The sequence below is a fragment of the Cyrtonyx montezumae genome, unplaced genomic scaffold (genome assembly GCF_038088225.1).
Source record: "Cyrtonyx montezumae isolate F1298 unplaced genomic scaffold, pur_monq_1.0 scaffold_8, whole genome shotgun sequence".
Taxonomy (NCBI): domain Eukaryota; kingdom Metazoa; phylum Chordata; class Aves; order Galliformes; family Odontophoridae; genus Cyrtonyx; species Cyrtonyx montezumae.
The window spans coordinates 69,360,136-69,382,416 of record NW_027072089.1 but is presented as its reverse complement, the minus strand read 5'-3'; the positions used below and the strand labels follow the sequence as shown (position 1 = coordinate 69,382,416).

At 39.3% G+C, this 22,281-nt stretch overlaps 1 protein-coding gene across 2 annotated transcripts in view; it reads left to right on the top strand.

Annotated features, from left to right (window-relative positions):
* The window catches only part of ANKH (ANKH inorganic pyrophosphate transport regulator), a 97,891-nt gene that overhangs the window by 53,066 nt on the left and 22,544 nt on the right, over positions 1 to 22,281 (top strand). For both annotated transcript variants that reach the window (XM_065753168.1, XM_065753169.1), the window contains exons 2-7: positions 6,399 to 6,615; positions 14,620 to 14,738; positions 15,810 to 15,893; positions 18,246 to 18,416; positions 19,001 to 19,135; positions 20,354 to 20,446. In XM_065753168.1, coding sequence (XP_065609240.1) covers positions 6,399 to 6,615; positions 14,620 to 14,738; positions 15,810 to 15,893; positions 18,246 to 18,416; positions 19,001 to 19,135; positions 20,354 to 20,446 — 819 coding nt within the window. The remainder of the gene's footprint in view (positions 1 to 6,398; positions 6,616 to 14,619; positions 14,739 to 15,809; positions 15,894 to 18,245; positions 18,417 to 19,000; positions 19,136 to 20,353; positions 20,447 to 22,281) is intronic.

The following is a 22,281-nucleotide window of genomic DNA, read 5'->3' as shown; positions in this document are numbered from 1 at the left end:
TGCAGGAAAAGAAAGAACCAGTAGACCCAACTCTGTGGGAAATGAAGAACAGAAGGAGCACTGCTATCACTTGTGATTAAGGCAAATATATTATACTGTATCACTTGTGATTAAGGCAAATATTCTTTGTGTCTACGCATGTGTGATATTATTTTGTGTCATCCCTGGTGTTTTCTACCACTTACAAGTAATCAAATTGGAATGTGGCGAAAAAAAATGATAGCTATTCCTCAGGGCATTTTGAAGCAAGAGGAAGCAGACCTCCCAGTTTTATATGTCTCAGTTTATGTCTCAGTTTTATTTATCTTCGCTCATAGATTTAGAAATAGAAATAGCTTTTGAGAGAAAGTGAGTCCCTGGACACCACATGAAGAGTATCTGGAGACAAACTCAAACTGGAGCTGGCCACAATTCTGTAACAATCACAGATGCCTTTATGGTAAAACAGCATTTTGCTCTCAGGAAAACCTGAATGGAAAGCTTGCATGCTGTTTTGAGAGTGAAGGATCTCCCTTGAGAGTTTTACTTCAAATAGATTTTGTTCAACTGATTAATTAATATCAGCCAGGGAGTACCAGGGAGGTCACAGTGCAGGGAAGCAGCTTGGACATGTTGATTCAGTTTCTGTCCTGTGCTTCTATGAGCAACTGCTTGCCTAAAAAAGGCCAGGAAAGTCAGTGCCTGTGGTCCCCATCAAGGAACTACATCCTTCACTGCTGTCAGTAGAAACAGCAGTTGTTTAGGTCTGCTTCCTGCAGATGCTAGTGATTTGACTGGGGAATGCATCTTGAAGGGCTTCCCACTGTCATGGTTCATGGCTCCCTTGGCTTCAGGATAAGTGTTCTCAACCTTCCTGAGATAATGACCATCAACAGCAACCCATTCATCCCTCCAGTGTTGTGAATGTTCTGGCACTTTGTCAGCTGTTTATAGAGAGGCACATTTTGGTTTCACCATTTTTGTTTATTTTCCATGATTATCTTCTGATCTGTTGTTTGTTTGATTGATTATTCTCTGCCACATTACGCTAATTATTGTATCTACATGCGTACAGTAAGTGCTCTTAGGTAGTGTGCCTTACCTAATTTCCTACCATTAGCTCTTGCATCAGGAAGAGTTCCCTTTTTCACCAAGTGCACTGTGCCACAGCTGCCCTAGTTATTTGCATGCTTCCTGAATGCCTGTTAGAAAGCACTTTTCCCTCAGGTATCTCTGGTCAAGTAAAAGCAGTCAGTGCTCGAAAATTACGTTATTTTGCATTTAGATTATTTATTTAAACTTCTCCCAAGACACACTTACAGCTTACAGCTTTGACACTGGGAAGTGAGTGGATAGTGTCAGAAAGTAAAATCATGAGCCTGCTGATGGTCACAGAGTAGCAGGCATTCAGATAGGAGTGGGAGTCTTGCAAAAATACTTGTTCTTGCTTTTCATTTCTAGGCCATGTCCTTCTTACCTAAGCAAGCAGCGTAAATTTGTTTGAAATTTGAGTACATTAACTTCTTTTTTAAGATAAAGCCGTGATGCGTGCCCTGCATTTTCAGGTTTGGCTTTTCGTTTTCTTTTTCTCGTTTATTTGTTTTCTGAGAAGAGGCGTTAGGAAGCAGCAAGGGTTAAAAATACCCTTCATCTTACATTTTCAGGGCAGCCCAAATGGAATCCCAAGAACAGGCATTACATCACTGGTTCTGGCTTGCTGCTGGCAGTTCTGTGAGCTGAGATGATCTGGGCGCATGTGGGCAGGGACAGCCAAGTGGATGGCATGGCTGGTCCCCAGGACAGGCCTCAGCACAGGAGCATGGAGGGGGTGTTCTGTAGGGGGCTGATAGCAGCTGACCTTGAATGGCCCTTCAGTCATCTGACATGATCAACAACAAAGGCACGTTAACGATGAACACTTATTAGTCTGGTTTTCTAACAACAAGGTCAGACACTTCTACCTCCTTGGGGCTATCTCTTCATACACTTCGGAAAACTTTCCTGAGTCGGAATAAATGTGAGAGACATTTTTACACCAGTTTCTCCTGTTTTTCTCCTCTTCACCTCTATTCCTACCTCTGTGGAGGTTGTAGACCCAGCACTCTGTTTTCTTCTAGTTACAATCACATTGACTCCTGCCTTACTGAGGCACAGGGTTACAGTATGTCGGTGATCAGACAGCACTGATACAGTGGTCTGATTATTCCATGCTGATGGACTGTTGGATCTGCCGCATGCTATTTTAGCAATGTAGTTCATGCAGTTGTGACTGGGCAGTGCTGGACTGCTGAAGACAACTGGTATATTTGATACCGAAGACTTCACCATCAGGATTTACTAAATGAAAATACTGCCAACAATTATAAAGAGGGAGATTACCGGACAGTGGAGAAGGACTCCACTGGCTTTGGTGCTTTTCTACTTTCTGAGGATAGGGCAGGTTGGAAGAAAGACAGGGAGAGGGAGAACATCCCATAGATGTTTTCTGAACCATTTTGTGGAAGGATCGTGTGAGAAGCAATTGAACTCCGTAGAACCAGCCTCAGAAACAGAATTTTTAGCAACAGGATGTGGAGCCATTGACTGGAACCAAACTTTTTCTGCCAACATCAGTGAATAGTGCTGAAAGCTCATGCAAAATAGGACAAGCCAGACCCTTGCCATTTTTCTGAACAATTATTCTTTTTTATATCATTGCCTTCTCATTCAATTGATTGTTTTGTTCATCCATTGTGCATTTCCTAGAAATACGATGTTTCTTCTAAGAAAAGAAAGCCAGCAACAGTACCCAGTTTTGAAGAAGCAGCCTAGTCCTCTCTGATTTTAGCGAGCATAAAAGGCAGCACACACTTTTTTCATTAAAAAGGGCTCAAGGTGTTTTTTCTGTGTCCTCTAGCAAAGATCTCATCTTTCTAGTAATAATAGTATGTGTTATACAAGCCATTGAATAGAAGTAGCTATAAATCTGGCTGCCTTATCTTTTGGAGGAGCAATATGATTTACTTTGGCCAGCTGGTTCGCATACCTACCAGATAGTGATCAGCCTGGAAATATTCTGTGTATTATATTTCTAAAAGAGGAGTGAGCAGTGGCAGTGGCAGTTTTCATTGTTTGGAGGAAAGCAATTTACTGTGGCATTTTCACCAGCTGACAGATTAGGTTAGCTGTTCATTAAAAACTCAGGAGATTGTGCCATCACCAACAGTCTTTCTTCCAGCATGTGGATTTCTTAGCTCTCCCTTCAAAACTGATGTGAATGAGCCAGCTGAAAGTAGAATGGCATCTGAAATAAGTGTAATTGCAGTAACTTCTTGTATAAGTGTTGTTATGATTGTTATCACCATCTAGTTCTACGATTCTTTTGGCAAACCACATAAATCTTTGCAGAGATGCGTTCTTTTATGTCTGAAACAAATATGGAATTCAGATGCTACTGATCAATTTTTATTACTGATTTTTGTGCATACAAAAAGTGTACAAAATGGAATTAGATGAAAAAAAATGGAAACTTTGCCTGGGTTTGTGTTTTTTTGTTGTTGTTTTTTTTTGCTTTTGTGAGAGACTTACTGAAAATCTAACAGGAAATTAGATTGGAAGTTTTATCAACTGCCTGTATCTTTCCTGTAACACCCCAAACTGGCTTTTTAAACTATCTGGGATTTCTTGTGGATTTAAGGATAACAAACATGATATCTAAGTTTCAGTAGCATTAAAATAATAATAAAAAAAGGCTAGTTCTTGTAGAGTGCTTGGAAGCAGAGGATAAAAAACATTTTGTACTGTTATCTCAAAGAAAAACTAGAAAAATAAACTTATGGAAGCTAAACTGCTTGTACACAGCTCCATTGACTGTTCATTTCTTAAGAATCTTTCCAAAGAAACATTTAGAAGCATTGCTTTTTCAGAGGCAGCCTCTGGAGTATTTCCTCATGTTAGCCAACTGATCCACAGGAGCGTAAATCAATGGTAGCAAACTTTTTACAAAGTCCCTTTTGGATTTTGCCAGCTTACGTTACCTGGTACATAGTCTGTGCCTGGGGAAAATTACTCAGAAGTATCTACTTGGATGTCATTTGCTGGTACAAAAGAGATCAGCCTGTAAAACCTGAGAGGAGGAGAAGGAGCAGCACTCAAGTCTTTCTGTTCATCCTACTTAGGTGGAACTCTGGGGTACTAGGGCCAAGGTCACACACAGTTATTTTCATTGTCTTGAACACTGTGCGCTGCAAAGATTTGCATCGATCTAGCAGTTTAAGATTCTAGAAAATCCTATATAGGGAATAACTTAAGGCTCTTAAGTACCTGTTACTGTCAACAGCAACAGGGAGGTGCAGCATCTTAAGGTTAAGTGTAAATGAACAGATTATAACTCTATATACCTTGATACCAAATGCAGTATCATTACAACCACCATCACAAATGGAAGCTAAACTTAGCTATTCATTTCACAGGCCATAGTGTTTTACACAAATTGTTTGACTGGAGTTTATTCACCCACTAACACATTTGACATCAGCAGTTTTCATATAATTTGAATTCTTATCAGTCCAATAGATGAAGTTATCTATACTTCAGAAAAGGTTCTGTATAGCAGCTACAGATATTCAGTGCCTAGCAGAGGATATTTTCAAGGGAGGATAAATTTGAGCAGAGCAGATGAGAACACTGGAATCATATGTGTTCAGAGCAGAGTACATTGCAAGAGAGATTTGGCAGATATAATGGATGGAGAAATCGGTGTTTTCTACAGATTTTGGTATGATAATGGTGTAACTTTTGTTTCAAAAATTAAGTATATATTTTTTTGAAAGAGTGGATAAGGGCTGTAGGGGAAATACTAATTTCTGCTGCATGAATTTATTTATAGGGTCTTTGCAAAAAACAAAAAAATATTGAAAGATTGCAACAGGAAAACCGTGCTTGCATTAGTGATGGAAGAACTTCATCCTGATTAGCTGATGATACTCTGCCTGTGGTTTGTTCATTTGGATAAAGCAGTATTAGAAGTGCTCTGGGAGTGGATAGACTGAGATTTGCAGTGTGGATTGGAGAGATGTTCCTGGCTAGACAAACTGTCACAACCCTGTCAGGACAAATCAGTTGTAACCCATAGGAGCAAAATACTTGTGAAAACAAGTCATATTTCATCCTTCATGCTTTTCAAACCTAATCCTACTTTCACAGTTTTCTGAATATATCAGATGATTGATGTTGTCACACTGCATATAAAATTTATCATTCTGTCATTTGTATTCAGTATTTTACAACCATGTTGCAAGCTGAAACGCTACACTTCTTTTTTTTTTTTTGGTGGTGGTTCACCTTATCTATAAGAATAATCCACCTAATTCTCGGTGACATTTCCTAAATATAGACCTAGAATGAATTGGTAGGTTAGTTGAACCTGAATATGCACATATACAAGTCTTGTATTTATTTTTAAATATGCTGCAAAGTGCTGTAAATTAGTATAGGATCAGAACCTTGTGAAATCATAGAATCATAGGAACATCTAGACTGGAAAAAACTTTTTAAATTTATTTTTAAATATGCTACAAAGTGCTGTAAATTAGTATAGGATCAGAACCTTGTGAAATCATAGAATCATAGGAACATCTAGACTGGTAAAAACCTGCAAGGCCATTGACTTCACCTTCCAAATCCATCACTAAGCCGTGCTCCTTAACACCACCTCCACACATCTCTTAAATAACTCCAGGAATGAGGAATGCCACCAGTGCCCTGAGCAGCCTATTCTACCCTCTCTGTAAAGAAATTCTTCTGAATATCCATCCTCAATCTAAATCTAAATGCATGAAAGGAGAACAGATATGTTTAGTTATGTGTGTATTTGGTCTAGTTTCATAATAAACACCATGGGATAGTACCAGTTACTCAGAATATTCTGTTAAAAGAGATATAGTAGAAAGCTCATTGCACTGAAAAAAACTCTTAAGTCCTAAATTTCATCATAAAGTAATGTCAGAGTTTTTTTTTACCAGATGCCTGCAGGGGTTGAGCATTGATCAATCCAGGCCTTAGGCCTCAAAATGGCATTTAAATGATATTGTATCACCTATGATTATTTGCATAATTGTAAAATTACTTAAAAAAAACAAACAAAAAAACCTGACTTCTGGTACAGCAGGAATTAAACACTTCAGAAGTAGATATCTACCTTAGTTCCTAAATGACAATTTATCTTCAAATCTGTATGATTTGAATTTACAGTCCATATGAAATTATGAAGCTACCCACGTTACACATCTCTTACTGCTGCTGAACCCAGAGAAAGAAGAGTCAGCTCGGGGGAAACAGCAAGAGCTGAACTTGTTCTTTCAGACAACAGCTGCAGAAGATTTATTGGTATGCTTCCACATGTGCTGCATTATTTTCTCTGTCTTTCTCTATTGCAACAGGCCTTGAACAGGGGCATCGCTGCTGTTAAGGAAGATGCTGTGGAAATGCTGGCCAGCTACGGGCTGGCGTACTCCCTGATGAAGTTCTTCACTGGTCCGATGAGTGACTTCAAAAATGTAGGTCTGGTGTTTGTGAACAGCAAGAGAGACAGGACCAAAGCAGTATTGTGCATGGTTGTGGCTGGCGCTGTAGCTGCTGTATTCCATACCTTAATAGGTAAGGTCATTTCACATCTAATTAACACATCTTTTAATTTACTTCCCTTGGCTAGTCTTCAAATTGATTAATCTGCTGTTTTACAATTTTATGGTAAGCGCAAGGGGAAGTGTAAGATAGATGAACGCTTGGACCAGTATCATGCCCAAGGCATGCAATTTTTCAGTAACATTTAAGCAGGTCGTTAAGTGTCGGATTTCACCTCCAGGGCTCACCTGCATGGATGCTCGATTTGCTGATCTTATTCAGTCAAATGTGTGAGCAGAGCTCTGGGAAGGTTGACAGGCTGCGTGAAGCAGATAGCTCAGTCTTAATGTAAGGTAGCAATGATCAACTTAGCAGTATCTGCCCGAGTGAGTTTGGCGCATCACTTTGAGGCAGGACTGCAAGATGTTTTAGGCAGAGCTATTTGTCTGAGCTTGGTGGCACTGTTGGTGCGTTCTCTCTGCACTGGTCCCTTTTCTACTTATGATACAGTGCAAAACTCTAAGCTAGTAGGTGCCAGCAACCTCATTAAAATATCAGGTATTACTAGTGCTAGTCATCATCCACTGCTGTTGGGCAATTAATTTGTGAGAGATGAAGTGACTGCTAAGAGTACTTCATGCCAAACTGAGGTCAACTCTTGAGTGCACTCTGAAGCAAGGAAAATACATAAGGAACCCTAACCTGAACATAAAAAGTCAGGCAACCACAGGATTTGCCAGTTCTCAAGAGCCCAGAGGAATATTGTTATCGACTCAAGCAACAACCAAGATGTCACAATTTGGCCAAAATGATGACATGGGACCATAAAAATAAGAAGCCACGTGATCTGGAAGACTTAAAATTCATCGTCTCCAAGAACTGCACTGGATTGTCTGCACCTTGTTCATTCCATGGAGTTGAAACCTCTGTAGCTCAACAACAAGGAAGGGAAGACACTGGAGGAAGAAGCAGACAGTGCACTGTGTTCAGCAGGTACAAACATCAAAGCTGGGAGCTCTGTGGAGTGGGAAGAGGAAGCTAATGCACTAGCCTGTAGAGGCACTCGTTTTCTGACCGTTAGTAACTTGGTTAGCCAACAATAGAAGATCATTCTGTCTCTTGTGAATGGGAGAAGCAAGTTTGATGACAGTTTTGATAATTGCTGTGAAATTATGAAGTGGTTTGGAAATAGGGCACCATTCACTGTCAGACACTAAAGTGTCTGAAGAGCAGCACTTGCTCAGCTATAGTTTCTGCGTAAATAGAGCCGGTAAACTTGAAGGCCCCATGCTCTTATCCTGTAATGGCTTGCCAGCTATTACTAATGGCTCTGTGTGCCTCCCAAGCATTCCATTTTTCTCTCTTACCTCACCACTGATAGGGCAGTCCTATACAGTTTAGTTTTACTCTATGTTACAGTCACAGTAAATGCTTGCAATAATGGCTTACTAGCCAAGCAAGTCCATGGCACAGTTAAGCTGTTGCTAATTTTCTAACTTGAGCACATGCATTCAAGTCAGTTTATTTCACCAGTATCTATTGGTCACTTCCTCAGTATGTTTACAGCTCAGGCTGTTTCAGTGAGTCACTGTTAAAAACTTGGGTCATTTGTAAGTTTGGCTTTCTGTTTCCAAAGAAAGCCATTTCTTTGGAATGTTTCTTCAGCCCCCAGGGCTTCTATTCTAGTTGCACACTTGTTTTCCCGCCATTCCTGCTCAAAGTTTTTGGCTTAGCCAGCTGGAATAATGAAATATTTTCGAGTCATTCAGAATTTCATTTTAAACTATTTTAGGTTTTAAGAATATTTGAAATGTAACTATCAAGTTTCCAGGTGAAAGACAGCTGGATTTTCCACGTGGGGCTCTTAATTGAAGGGAGCTGTTTGGGCAGCTACTTGAAAATATGCCAGCTAAGTCATTTGGTTTTGCCTGGAAAAAGAGCCCTGCTGAGTTCAGAACCTCTGAAATGCCCTCTGTGTAGAAACTAAAAAATAAATAAAACACAACGGCTGTACTTTCCATGCCTTAAAGCTGTTAGTTAAAGGGCTTTCCACCATTTTTCAGCTGCTTATGGTGGCAGACTGCAAAATATTTTTTAGTATTTTTACTTGTCTATGCCTGAAAATATGCAAAGGCCACAGCAGGGACTGGCAGAGCGCCTGAGAGAATGGAGTTAGTCAGATTCTAGCACCAATTGCCTGAGTGCAATGTTGCCAAGTTTTGTGTTTCAAGTTTCCTTTGAACACATTTCAAATCCTAATTATTCTTTTCTGAACCTCAGATGCACAGCTTTCCTAGCAGAAGGAAGAGAAGAAGTCCAGTGGCAAACAGACAACCTCCTAGGACTTTCAACTACTCCCCAACAGCTGCAAGCCTGTTACAGACTCTACAGGAGACAAAAATTCAGGTTGCTGATGTGCAGCAGATGAAAAACTGAAACAAACACCACTCAGGGGACTTAATTTCTTTTACATGCCATATGTATGGGAGTAAAGAAGTTGGCATGATTGCCTGCTGTGGACTGTGAAACCCAAGAGATGGAAAAGGAACGAAAAATCCCAGTGAAGCAAGAAGTACAGAAAGTTGTAGGGAAGAAAACAAGTAGAAACACAGTGACCACAATGAATCACCACATTTCTAACTGTGATAGAAACTATTTGCAGTTTGTACACGCAGCTACTCACAAACAGCAGCCTCTACTTACTAAAAATGTCAAAACAGACCATTTCACCTGACTAACTTCATTGCTTCAGCACCAGCTGTCCACTACTGCTCCCTCACAGAGGCTAACACAGTCCTCTGTGGGATTGACGGGCTGAGTCAAACCACCCAAACTCACAGTTTGAAGTGTTGGGTCCCTAAGTCATCTCTGCACCACATTCTAATCTGTAACAACCTTACTAGTAGTTCCTGTGCGGGTAGCAGGAAGAACCAAGAAAGTAATTGACTTGACCAAAAATAACTGAAATTATACTCTCTTCCCACTTGAAGTGCTGCTGTAAACCTTGGTCAGTACATTATTTTGCCTTTCCTGTTTCAGTTGTTATCTAGAAATAGAAGATAGTATGCTGCCTTCCTTCCCTTGTGCTATTTTAGGAGCAGCTACTGCCAGCAGTTAAATTTCCTTGTGGGAAGGAATGTAAAGCATCTTTTTATTTCAGAGATTGGCTTTTGAGTGGGAATATTGGGCTATAAGAGAAACAATTCAAGATGATAAGCCTGCATGTGCATATTTTTGGTGTCTTAATAAATTACCAATTTAGAGAGAGAGAATGGAGCTTTCATTTATAGAACATTATGTTCCATAATGCACATCATAAGGTGTTGTTCCTCCATACTAAATGAGGCCTTTTAGCTCTCGTGTCATATAGGATCTGCACATTTTCTTTGACAAGAAAACAGCATTGTTCAGTGCTTCACTAATTTACTGAGAAAAGGTGTACTGCAAAAGCATATCTCCTTTTGCTTGTTAATATTACTTTTTATAGCTCTCTGAGGCTCTATAAATGGCAAGAAATTACTTCAGGGAAAACATCCTTTTTGCTTAAGTAGATACTTTGACTGGTGCCTACTACAGCTGACCAAAATTCTATGATGGGTCATTTGGCATCACTGGAAAAAAAAAAGGTGGGAACTTCAGTAACAAGGCAGACACAGCAGAATGGCTGTCCAATAAGTGAGTGACCCTGTTGTTCTGTTCCAATTTATTACTGATGTGCTAACAGGCATTGGCCCCTCGTGCACAGATCATACAGGTGTAAACTTTAACAGTTGTTAGTAGTTTTTGTGAACCCACATGCATGGTCAATTTGTATACATGGAAGATCTTTCCACAGTTAGGTCTCATAGTAGGGCTTATTGCACAATGAGCTATTTTTTCCAGTCAGTCTTGTTCTGACATGGCCACTGTACTGGTTTGTACTAAACCTTTTGCCCGTGAGAAAGATGATAGCACAGGACCATAGACTGGAATATATACCAGGCTTGCTTTCTATTTTTGTCTACAAAAAGATTATAAAATGTTATTTATTAAAAAAGTTTCCTGCTTCAGTGTCTTCAGGTAACCGTTGCTAAAGCAATGACTTGCTTCCCCAGCTGACCCACACCTTTCTTCCAAACAGGGGCAATTTCTTATCAGAAAAGTATTCAAGGGCAAAGAAAGAATGAAGAAAACCTGTGATCACAGCATTTGTTGATTTTAGAAAAGTAGTTATTTTTTAGTTATTGCAGGCTAATTTTGAGATTTGTAAGATGTTGACCTACCCAAAGGTAATCAGGGACCTGTTGACATTGGCAGATTAGGAAAAAATAACTAATTCAATTTTGTAACCACAGCAGATCATAGAGGACAATTGCAATTATCAGTGTGTACTGACTTTTTCCCAAGCTGGTTTTCTTATTCATTCATTGCTATGAGCAAAAGAGAAATGTGAAGCTCAAGACACCCTGATCATCTGGCCTTCTGCATGGGGGACCCAAGCTTCTGTTTCTGCTATAAGTAAAGCTAATCAAAGACAAAGAAATCTATATAACCTGTGCCATCTGCAATTGAAGACTTTCCTCTAATATTTCTTATTTTTAGCAAATTGGTATTTGGCTATCTGCCCAAATCACTTAGCCACTTTTGGCCCTGTGAGACATCGTTCTGAATAGTGGCAGAGTCAGTTTTTATTTCTCAAGTGTCTAAATTCATTTTTTTTAACTGGCACCAAAGTGTGAATATGGAATATATCTATTAAAAAAAAAAAAAACAAACCCAACACTTTAACCCCAAAACATTCAGGATTTTTTTTTTCTCTGAGAAAAGCAAATACTGACACTTGAGGCTCAGTGTCTGGAAATAAGCAGTATCACTTCCTGTGAGGGTTTCTTTTTGTTTTCCTTATGATGTAAGTATAACATGCTGGATTGTAGACAGACCCAAAATGACTACAGTGCAGTTATTTGTTTGAGACTACTGGCATCATTAAGAGTGTGTTCACTCGTTTCAAGTGTCTAAAGTTTTTCTGGTAATAATTGACTCACTGCAGAAATCAGTGTAGAGAAGAGGTGATCCAGTTAGGTGCATAATATTTCCATATCATTTTGTAAGCTTCTGGATCTTAAGACTCAACTAGGAAAGACAAAAGCAGAAATTTCTGCTTAAAATGCTGTTGTATCAGAAGCAAAACCAACCCACAGACATCAAAAGTAAATGAGTTATTACAAGAGCAAACAGGCAGTTTGTCTTGGAGTTGGACTTATCTGTTTTGGCTGAAAAGATGCAAGGAATGGGAAGAGCCATGTCCTTTAGATTCATGTAATATTCTTCAGCCCTGTTCTCTGTTATTAGTTTTGTACCATGCTTCACAAAAAGTATGAAAGGTTGCCCAAGGTTAAATTCTGATTGCATCAGCAGTTGCTTTAGTCACAGCTCAGAGACACATGACTGTATATTTGTCAGTGCATCTCAGCTTTTTGAGTCCTTCTTTCTGAGATTGGGAACATTAACTGACATCAGCAAAAGTGATCGTGTGCTTTCAATGACAGGTAGAAGAAAACAGTTAAGTATTTTAGAAGTATATTTTAAGCTTAGCTTAGCCACTGTTATTTTAAAATCAAAGTCACAATAAAATTGATTTCTTATGGATGGAGGAGAGGAGGAGAAATCTTAAAGCTTACAAAGCACAGTTCTGATATTCTTAGAAATCCTAAAAAATTGGTGCTGTGGGCTTATGGTTATGTAAGTCCTTCAAGAGTGCCCTGACAATAAACTACAGCCATGTGGTGAACTGGGTGTTCCTAGATGTGAAAGTAATCCAGCCTTTGACCCTGCTAATTCTGTGAAATATTTTTACTTAAACTAAAAATAAGTAAGTAAATAAATAAACACACTAATGGCTTTTGAAGCCAAAAAAAGTTTTTTATTACTCATTTTCTAAACACTTAAAAAATCTCCTTTAAAGTAGGAAAGAAGACCAGAGGGTGAGTTTGTAGAGAACACGAAAGTTGATTCCTGTGTCATGATGTCTTCCCGTCACTGCACTGATGGAGACCCCTCTACAAAAGCAGGCTTCGCAGCACCTGGACTCAGATTTCAATTGTTTCTGCATGGGGAATAAGACTGGTGTTTTTAAGCTTTTGTGCAGGAGAAGTTTAAAGCGACTTCAGCAGGACTCAGTGAGCCACCTCATAGGTAGCTCACTTCACATGCTTTCTGAACTTGTTCTCATTCATTCAGAAAAGTCAATTTAGAAACATTGATGTAATGCCCTGCCACAAAAGCAGCTTTTTACAGAAGTTAGCATACAAAAATCCATACATAACTGACAGTTTTCTAAATACTGAGTGAAAATTAGAGTATATATATTTGTGCAAAACTAAGAGGGGGCTGTGGTTTTATTTGTGTCTAGACTGAGCAGCAAATAAATGAGTGCTTAAGGAACTAAACTGGACTCTCTGAACTCAGAAAAGGTCTGAAGTTCTCTCCCTGTAACTTCTGAAAGGAAACAAGTCCTACTGTTGGGATGAGGCTCAAAAGGAAAGCTCACGTACTTAAGGATTACTGGCTAAAGTGAGATACTGTGAGCCCAGCATTAGTACATAGGGACCAGCATAGATAAATTGGGAGGTTTTACTGTTTTAACATATTTGTGAGCCTCAGTCCTGTCTGGTTAAGTCTCACACTTGTTCCCAGTGCTATTGGACTACATCTAGGTTTTTTACTCCTTCGTCAGACCTGTAAAACATTTAGCTGCCGTATGCCTTCATAAAACAGTCATGAGTTAAACTCCATTTTAGTTGCTTCCAAACAGTATTTATGAGTTATGAGAGTTAGTTGTAGGCTAAAATGATTGAATTACACAAGTAGTGCAAGTATTTGTGGATCCAAAGATGTGTCTTGCTTTCATGAGAAGGATGACTTTCCTGAAATATTCTGTTTAAAGGCCTGTACAATTACAGTAGGATTTTTATAAACTGAAGAACAGGAAAGTATTCACATTGGATATCTTTCTCTTAGGAAGAGACATGGACAGAAGAGAACTCAGGTAGGACTACCCAGGTATATAGGTAATTTTGCAGTTACTTATGTTGGGAGTTTGACTATATGACTCAATCATTCTTTTAACAACCATTAGAAGGTTGTAGATGAAGCTCTGTGATAATAAGCAGATCTATAATATGATTTATAAAAAGTTGAAAGCTATTTGGATTACTGAACCGTGCATATTATGCAAGTCCTGAAGTTCAGGCATGCCAGCCATAGGTAGTTCTTCCTTATTCCACATCATAGTTCTGTCATCCATACAGCACCTTGGGAACTGAGATTTGGCAAGAAGTGTTTTACCTAGCACTAAAAACTCTCCTCAGATTGAAAATGGACAGCAAATATAGCGATTTCCAGCAGTGCAGACCATCCTTTTCTGACTTGAGGCTCCTGAGATGCCAACTGTAATTAAGGAAGGAGAGTAACAGCTGTTAGGGGCTGTGTAGCACCCTGATGTCCCAGTAGAAATGGTCATTAGGCAGTGAGGGAGAGACACTCACAGGGCATAATAGATATGATTTATTGTGTGCCTCCGCAATTCATAGTACTTCTTTTATAGCCCTGGGCAGGTTTACAGGTAATGTCATCAGAATGCAGTGGTGATGAGGGGTTTCAGGATTTATAAGGCACTATAACCCATGAAATACACAGTGCCTGGTGATAACGGCTTTTCTAACAAAGAGCTCTGAGTTAATGAAAGAGTGGTAGATTTTCTGGAATGCCAGTGTGTTCCTTTACCAAACAGATGTGGCATTCATTGAACCCATCTCCCTACCCTGCTATTTGTTATCACTCCTCTGCCAAAGGTTACTTGGAAAAGGATTGTGAAAGCACTCCTTAGTGATAAACAGCAGCTGCTGAGGCTGTAACATCCTGAAGCCCCTGCAGCTGTTTACTGAGAAGATGCTCTCTGAGCTCCTAGTCATCCTTCTCATTCAGGTACTTTGGGACATCTTACCCAGAATCCACATATAACCTTTATTATTCATTCTTATTCTTATATCTCTACAGCGTATAGCGATTTGGGGTATTACATAATTAATAAGCTACACCATGTGGATGAATCAGTGGGAAGTAAAACTCGGAGGGCCTTCCTTTATCTTGCTGCCTTCCCTTTTATGGATGCCATGGTGAGTGTGTGATTCATAGCTGAATTTTAATAAGAATGCTTTTTTTTTTCTTTGACGACCTTAGTTTGCAAAATTGATGGGAAACTGAAGGTCTGCAGGAGGAAGGCATGTCCTTTGCAAGCAGTAGCTCTGGATATACATGAATGTGTCATCTTCAGCTACCTGAAAAAAGCATCTGGGTAGAATTTGAAAATCCAGAGATCATGACAAATGTAAAAGTCCTTAGCTTCCTGTCAGAGTTAGTGTATATGCATGCTGAAAAGCACTAGCCAATCATCTTGTGATGGTCCACACAGACTGTTCATATGTGTTCTTTCAATGCAATTAGCAGTGTAAGAGTTGGATTTACTGAGCATGCTCAGATTACTTGCAGAGCTCACAAGGAGTAAGCTCAATACTTTCTCTAAGCAAATTTACTGAAAAATATATTTGTTACCATCAATTTTTTCAAGCACATTTAAGTCTAATATATCTCAAGTGCGTGGGCTTACTGCATGTGGCTGGCATGACATAAACAAAAATATGGCAGCAGTATTTCATTTCTGTACTTCTATAGAAGTAGAAAATTATAACCTTTTTGTGGCATGCCTCCACTCCTTTCTCCACTTAAAACAGTAGCAATAAATAAAAGGATGTTGATTAATTAAGTTTTCTTTTCCAGATGCAGCTCAGTTTAGCCAGTCAATTTTATATTTCTGAGCTGCATCCAATGTGAGAATGACAAGAACTACTTTTCTGTTCAATTATTTACTGTGATAATCTATCTTGTGCAGCATCTGTTTTATTAAGAGCGGGCAGTTTCTTCCTGGCACTCCTGCTCAGAAATTTCTATGCAATTAGAAAGTGTATTTCTGTTCTTCCTGCTAGCCCTGGCCAAGAAGAACCAAGTATTGCAGTGCTTTCTCCGCACTGCTGGCTTAACATTTACCCAGGTTCACACCAGATGCTACTGTCTTTTGTGTATAATATACTGAAAACAGCATTCTGGAACCTGAAATCTGTAACAAATATCATAATCAGTCCCCAAATTCTGTTCTGCCCCCCCTCCCTCCCCCTTTTTTCTTTTTCCAGGCATGGACCCATGCTGGAATTCTTCTGAAACACAAGTACAGTTTCCTGGTGGGATGTGCCTCCATCTCAGATGTCATAGCTCAGGTAATGGCTCCTCTTGGGATGTTTTCTTAAGCACTGATGCTTTTGTAAGGAGTTGGGCTTCTATCTTTACCATGGGCAGCACACCAAAGGAGGTCACCTTTTGTGTGCTGCTCTCCAGTGGTTTTCCCACTGTGTGGAAGCTCTTTGCAGACAGCTGTGGTTTATGCTGGTCTCACTTGGCTGGATTAAGTTAGTCCTGAAGCAGTGTCAGAAGAAGAAAACCAGGGCAGTTTGGGTTAGGGCGTACCTCCTGGAACCTCCGAACGCTGTGCTGGGGTTGATAATCAAGCTATTTATATACTTGTACACCTTGGAAATAGACAGGTATGACAGAGAGACTGATGACTGCTACCGGGTCTGCTACTGATGGGTCATTTTGACCTGTGTACCTTCTCCCCCACACTTTGCACAGTTGCACTGTGATCCTGAGTGGGGTGTGTAGGCAGGGAAGCAAAGGCTTGATTATCTAGTCCACAAATCAGTCGTGCACATGCTGGTTAATCTAGTGAAACGCAGTTGTGTAAACTGTCTTCTGAGTGCCTCTATAGCATGCTCTTGCTAATGTACCAAAAGATGAAAGCCTGGAACTGCAGCAGAAGCTTTCTGTGCTGATACCCCCTGGGTGGTGCAGGGAAGGCCAAACGTTTGAACTTCCATTTGTGAAGGAGGTATTAAATATAGTGTTGCTTTGTACGAGACATGCTTACAAAACAGATCTCATATTCACGGCTGATGTCCACTGTTGTACCATTTGAGAGCCAATACATAGCCCTCTTTTTAAAGTTTTAGAAACATATTATTAATTGGAGGATCCCAGAGGCTATGAACCAGTTACAGTACTGTCCCATTAACAGCTGAGGTAGTGACTGGGTAAAGAAGAGTATAATAATAGCACAGCATCAAAGGAAATATGAGGTCAGTAGCACTTAGTTCTATTTTCCGTAGCATTTTCTTCATACAAAATAGGAGAAAACTATAAATCAGGTTAAACCAGTCAGTCAGCTGTTATTCTGTGTTTGGCATGTCTGCTTCTCTACAATACTACATTAAATCCCCGAAGATAATGCCAATTATTCTTAATGACCTTAACGCCCAGCCTCTGCTTTTGTTCTGACATGACTGACCCTAGATACATGTCAGGTCATTTACTCCTAAATACAGAAACTGGAATTCCTATTTTGGCCGTGGCACGCATGGCCTTTTCACAAGTGAGTGGGGTGCCAGGCTTGTGAAGAACAAGACACCTGTCATCTTGTCTCCAGTATATAAAAAAAAAAAAATTCCACAGAGCAAGAGCAAATCTTGAAGGCAAAATGTGATTCTCCACACCCTATCTTTCTCTACACCTACATCTACTCTGTGCACAGGCAGGACATAATTCTCCTTAGGTACCTTTGTGTGCACATTTTGTGACAGACTTTGCTCCAGTTTGCTGAAGAAGAATTCTTTTGTGGGGTTCAAAAGAGCTGTTTTACAAATCCTTTAAACATTGTGGCCCACCTCATGAAATGTGCACAGCGTGATTTAAGCAATGAAAGACAGAATTTGTCCCTGAAGAATGTATTTTGTATTTTTTGTTATTCCTGATGCTGCTGTACACAAAACCAAATGTGATTGGTATCCCAATTGTGCCTACCATGCAGAGACACCTGGAATTTAACAGGCATGCCATCAGCTCATACTTAATGGAAGAGAATAACACTGTATTAATTTCTTTCATTTTCTGGATTAAGCATTAAATTTTGCATGTTTTAATTATGTGCTGTTCATTAGCCCAATAGTTTCCATTTTGGTTACATCAATGACACACACTGCTCAAGGGCAAATGTAGGAATACTGAAATTGCATTCAGAAAAGTACAAAATTGGAATAACACGAGACTTCCTGCTTCCAAATTCTGAACTGAATACTTTAAGCTATCCAAATTTTTAATTCTCACTTCCTTCCCTCAAAAATATAGAAGGCAAGGCTTAGAAGCTGACACTAGAAGCATGTCTTCAGCCTCAGTTGATATCGGGATACCTAATTCTCCTGGGAGAGGTGACACTCATATACATGTTTGATGCCAGTCAGATTCTACCAGACTTGCCTGCCAGCCTCCTTTTTATAGCCTCGAGTCTGACATCTGCCCATACCTTTAAGTACTTTTTATACAGCTTCTGTATGATATTAACTCTTGTTATTCTCATTTGTATGACCAAATGCAGGGAAGAATCCTGGGGAAGTTTCTGCATGCTTCAGTGTGTGATTATGCTATTTGACTTGTTGTTTGCTCAGATGGAGTCAGACAGGACTTATGTTATCCCTGAAGAAATAGGCAAACTACACATCTTTTATTTGTTTGCTTTGCAGGTCGTTTTTGTAGCCATTTTGCTTCACAGTCACTTGGAGTGCAGGGAGCCTCTCCTGATCCCAATCTTGTCCCTATACATGGGAGCACTTGTCCGATGTACCACATTATGCCTGGGATACTACAGAAACATACATGATGTCATTCCTGACAGAAGTGGGCCCGAAATGGGGGTATGTCTTAATACCTGGTGATGTTGTGGTTAAGTGACTTTAAACTTGCTTTTTTGTGTTACAAGGCTCTGATAAACCACTATGTGTGAAGGGCTTGCTTGCTCCATCCTGCAAAGAAAACCATATTTGTTTAAAAAGGGATGATGGAATCTATATTAACCCTCATAATGCAGTGCTTTAGGTGGTATTGATGTACAGTCTGCTTAACATCTCAGGTGATGAGCTCTCTCTAATGCTGTAAGACAGCAATGAATGAAGAATATGCTTTATTTCATGGGAAGAATGTCTCAAAATTCCTCTTTTTTTAATATTATATTGGAGTTCACATACCTTTTCCTAATTAACATCAGAACAATTATTCAGGTACCTTATGCATTATGTTTTGACATCCACAACACAACTTCTTTTGAATCGATATTATTAACATGAATGAATATAGTCTAGAGTCCTGCTATTTAAACTTAATGAAATGTGTGCACCAAACTGACAGTAGGTGAGAAAAGCAGAAAAGCTTTCTCTGTGCTTTTGATTCAGTTCAACGTGCTTCTTTCCAAAGCCATTTATTTTTTGTTTGTGTTCTCCAGGGAGAGGCTACAATCAGGAAGATGCTGAGCTTCTGGTGGCCTTTGGCATTAATTTTGGCAACTCAGCGAATAAGTAGGCCCATTGTCAACCTTTTTGTCTCCCGGGACCTAGGTGGCAGTTCTTCAGCCACAGAGGTGAGAAAGTCAGCGTTCCCTTTTACTTCAAATGATCATTTACATGTACTTGCCTCTGTGTTTCTCTTCTCAGCCATACTGTCAAGAAAAAGAGAAGTCCTAAGTACATGGGCATTCCTGCCAGGCCTACCAGCTTCTCACCCTCAACAAGACCACTAAATCTTTTTCACTGAACAGTTTCTGCATCCCAAGTTTTCAAGCTCAGCATATGGCTATGCTCTGGATCATTCTGATCCCAGAGGTTTTAGTGCAATTACCAGTAGCCCCATGTGCCACAGTTCTGAATCATATGCATAGGTTCTTCCAAAAGCAACACCTCCTATTCATTGCCATGGAAGCTACAAATACAAAGAGCACAATAACACTGTTTGATAAACAAGGGTTTGGGGCTATTTTTTTTATTTTTCAAAACAGCACAGAGAACAAATTGTTGCATAGTCAGTTTCCTGTGTTTGGATAGATCTTTCACCAGGCAAGGACAGCAATTATATTTATAACAGGAAAATCTGGTCAGAGATCCAAGAAAATGTACACTGAAAGTTTGGAAGTGAAACACAGTAGTAGTTAAAAGTCTTTCTGAACTCTACCATAAGATAAGAAATGAATCAGAATTTATGTGAATCGTAACAGTTCTCAACCTGCAAACAATGTGCAGTCTATTAGTTGGTTAGCGCCAAAGTTGGGAGAGCACATTTCTTTTGTCTTCTGAGTGCCCGGTGCCCCACAGCAGTTTGATACTCGACTTCAGTCAGCCATGGAGTCCTACTGCTTTGGAAGCAGTCTTACTTAAAACTGCTCTACATATGAACAGTAAATGAAAATCTATCTAAATTAAGATTATGAAATATGATACAGGGTCCTAATGCATTCTGCTACTCAAGTATCTCTAGATAAAATAACCTGGGAGAGATGTGGGAGGGTGGCTGAGCAGGGGGCACGCATCATCAGCTCAAGGTGTCTGTCATCCCCTAGTATCAGCATGACAGTGAAATGGCAAAGCTGAGAAATGTAACTACATTGTATGATAGATTTCCTAAGCTCCAAATTCCTGGCTGAGTGATGGCCATCCCCCTGAAGCAAAGACCTTCCAGTTGCACGCCTGATTTTCTCATTGCATCAAGGTCAATGTGTCAGTATTTGTGGAAGTTGGCATGCTATGTTAGTGTAACTATTGTACTCAAAGATTTGATGTCTATGTTTCCTTGTCTCATTTCATAGGCTGTAGCAATTCTGACAGCTACCTATCCTGTGGGACACATGCCGTATGGCTGGCTGACAGAAATTAGAGCAGTATACCCGGCTTTTGACAAGGTGAGTGTCCATTTAGGAATGCAGTAAATACATCTGGTGTGGTTTCACATCCATGATCCCCCTCTTTTCCTCCATTGCAACATTTTGATTTGAAGGTAGCTTTATTGACATCTGAGAAATTTATGCCAAACACATTCAAAGAAAGTTCATTCATTTTTCTGTAGAATCACAGAGTCCTTAGAGTAGGTAGTGACCTCCCTAAACAAGAGTAATAGGTTATTTAAAAAATGGAGCAATCAGAGGTTATGTAGGGTCATATTAATGGCCATCTCTTGTTTTATTTCTCTTTATTTTTTGCTTTTGGCTTCTATTGTTCTTTGTCTCACTGATAAGGATTTCTTATAATCCTAGTTAAAATCAATTGTTTTTCAGTGGCTTCAAGCTGTTGCCTAATTTATGATTTTTACTCTGTGTTACAAGGTATTAAGCTACCTTCTGAATAGATAGATGCTGTTTGTTTAAGGGTTAAAACAATCGTCACATACTATGAGATAGATGCATAACTAGTGAAATGAGGTCTCACAAAGTAAGCAACAGTGAAAGAACTCAGACAACTTTTTCTTTATATTATGAAGTATATCTGACATGGGCTTGGGTTCTTTTGTATATATTGGATTGTCTCTTAATTGGCAACAACACAGATAAACCATTATTGTAGTAGCATTGACTTCACTGACCAAGTCTACCAAGAATGTTCTGGCAAATCATGTGATTACATAAGAATGCAAGGATTGGTCCTGGAACAAAATGCAGAGTGAAAATATAACCAAAGTTGATTCTGTTCAGATTCTTTTTTGTTTTGTTTTAGAATTGGTATTCACTAACCTGTAATTGGTGTGAAAAACAGTCATACTGTGATACTTTATTTCAAATGGTAGCTCCTCTCCATCTCTTTATTTACTTTATTTATCAAGTGAACTTTCTGATTCCAAATACTAGTGATAAGCATGCTTGCTAGCTCAGGATGTACTTAAATGAAGCAAGTCCCATTTGATTTGATCCTCAGTATTTCCAAAAAGAATTTAAAAATAAAAAGAGAAAAGTCAAATAAATCCGAACTTCCTAACTTGCCTGTATGCAGCTAAATCAACATGTCAGATGAAATACTACGTACAGACTTTCTCAGAGGTCATGCTGCTGAAAAGAACCTGCAGAATGCAGAACCAATAGACTGCAAAATAAAAATGGTTTGGACCAGAAAACACAGGGGCTGCTAACGTCATGTCTTATGAGCTACAACCAAATCCACATATCTTTCAAACTATTGCCTTGCAAAATTAACAGTAATTAAGAGGCTTAAATCCAGGTCTCACTTGACTGCTAGAAGATGCACTCCTGGCTATAGATGGTGACAGGATTAGACTATAATTTGTCAGTTTATTTCAGTTAAAAGACTCCTCATAGACCTCTTGAGGAATAAATGTGAGGAAGAAAAAGTTAAGATAAAGCACAGGTAGGTACAAATGAGCTAGTTGCCAAAAAAGGTAGGGAATAAGGATTTTAGTTGCATGTTTTAAGAACTCTTAGGCATAAAAGATGCTTAGTGCAGTAGCAACAATATAAAGGATATCTCATCCTGTGAACCGTGTTTGCAAATGCCTTCACTGTGCCCTTCAGACAACAACAAACCAGAAACCCACAGTGTTGTTTTATTTTTAAATTGCTGTGAGAATTGTTTTAACCTTGGTCGCACATCGTTCACGTGTCACCAGGCATTTCAAAAGCTTGGTTTCCTTACTTTACGTCTTTCTTAGAATAGTCCAAATAGAACCTGCTTTTATTTCTTTATAAAACTCCAGTTGTAATACTTAGTTGTTGGAATAGTTTGCATCCAT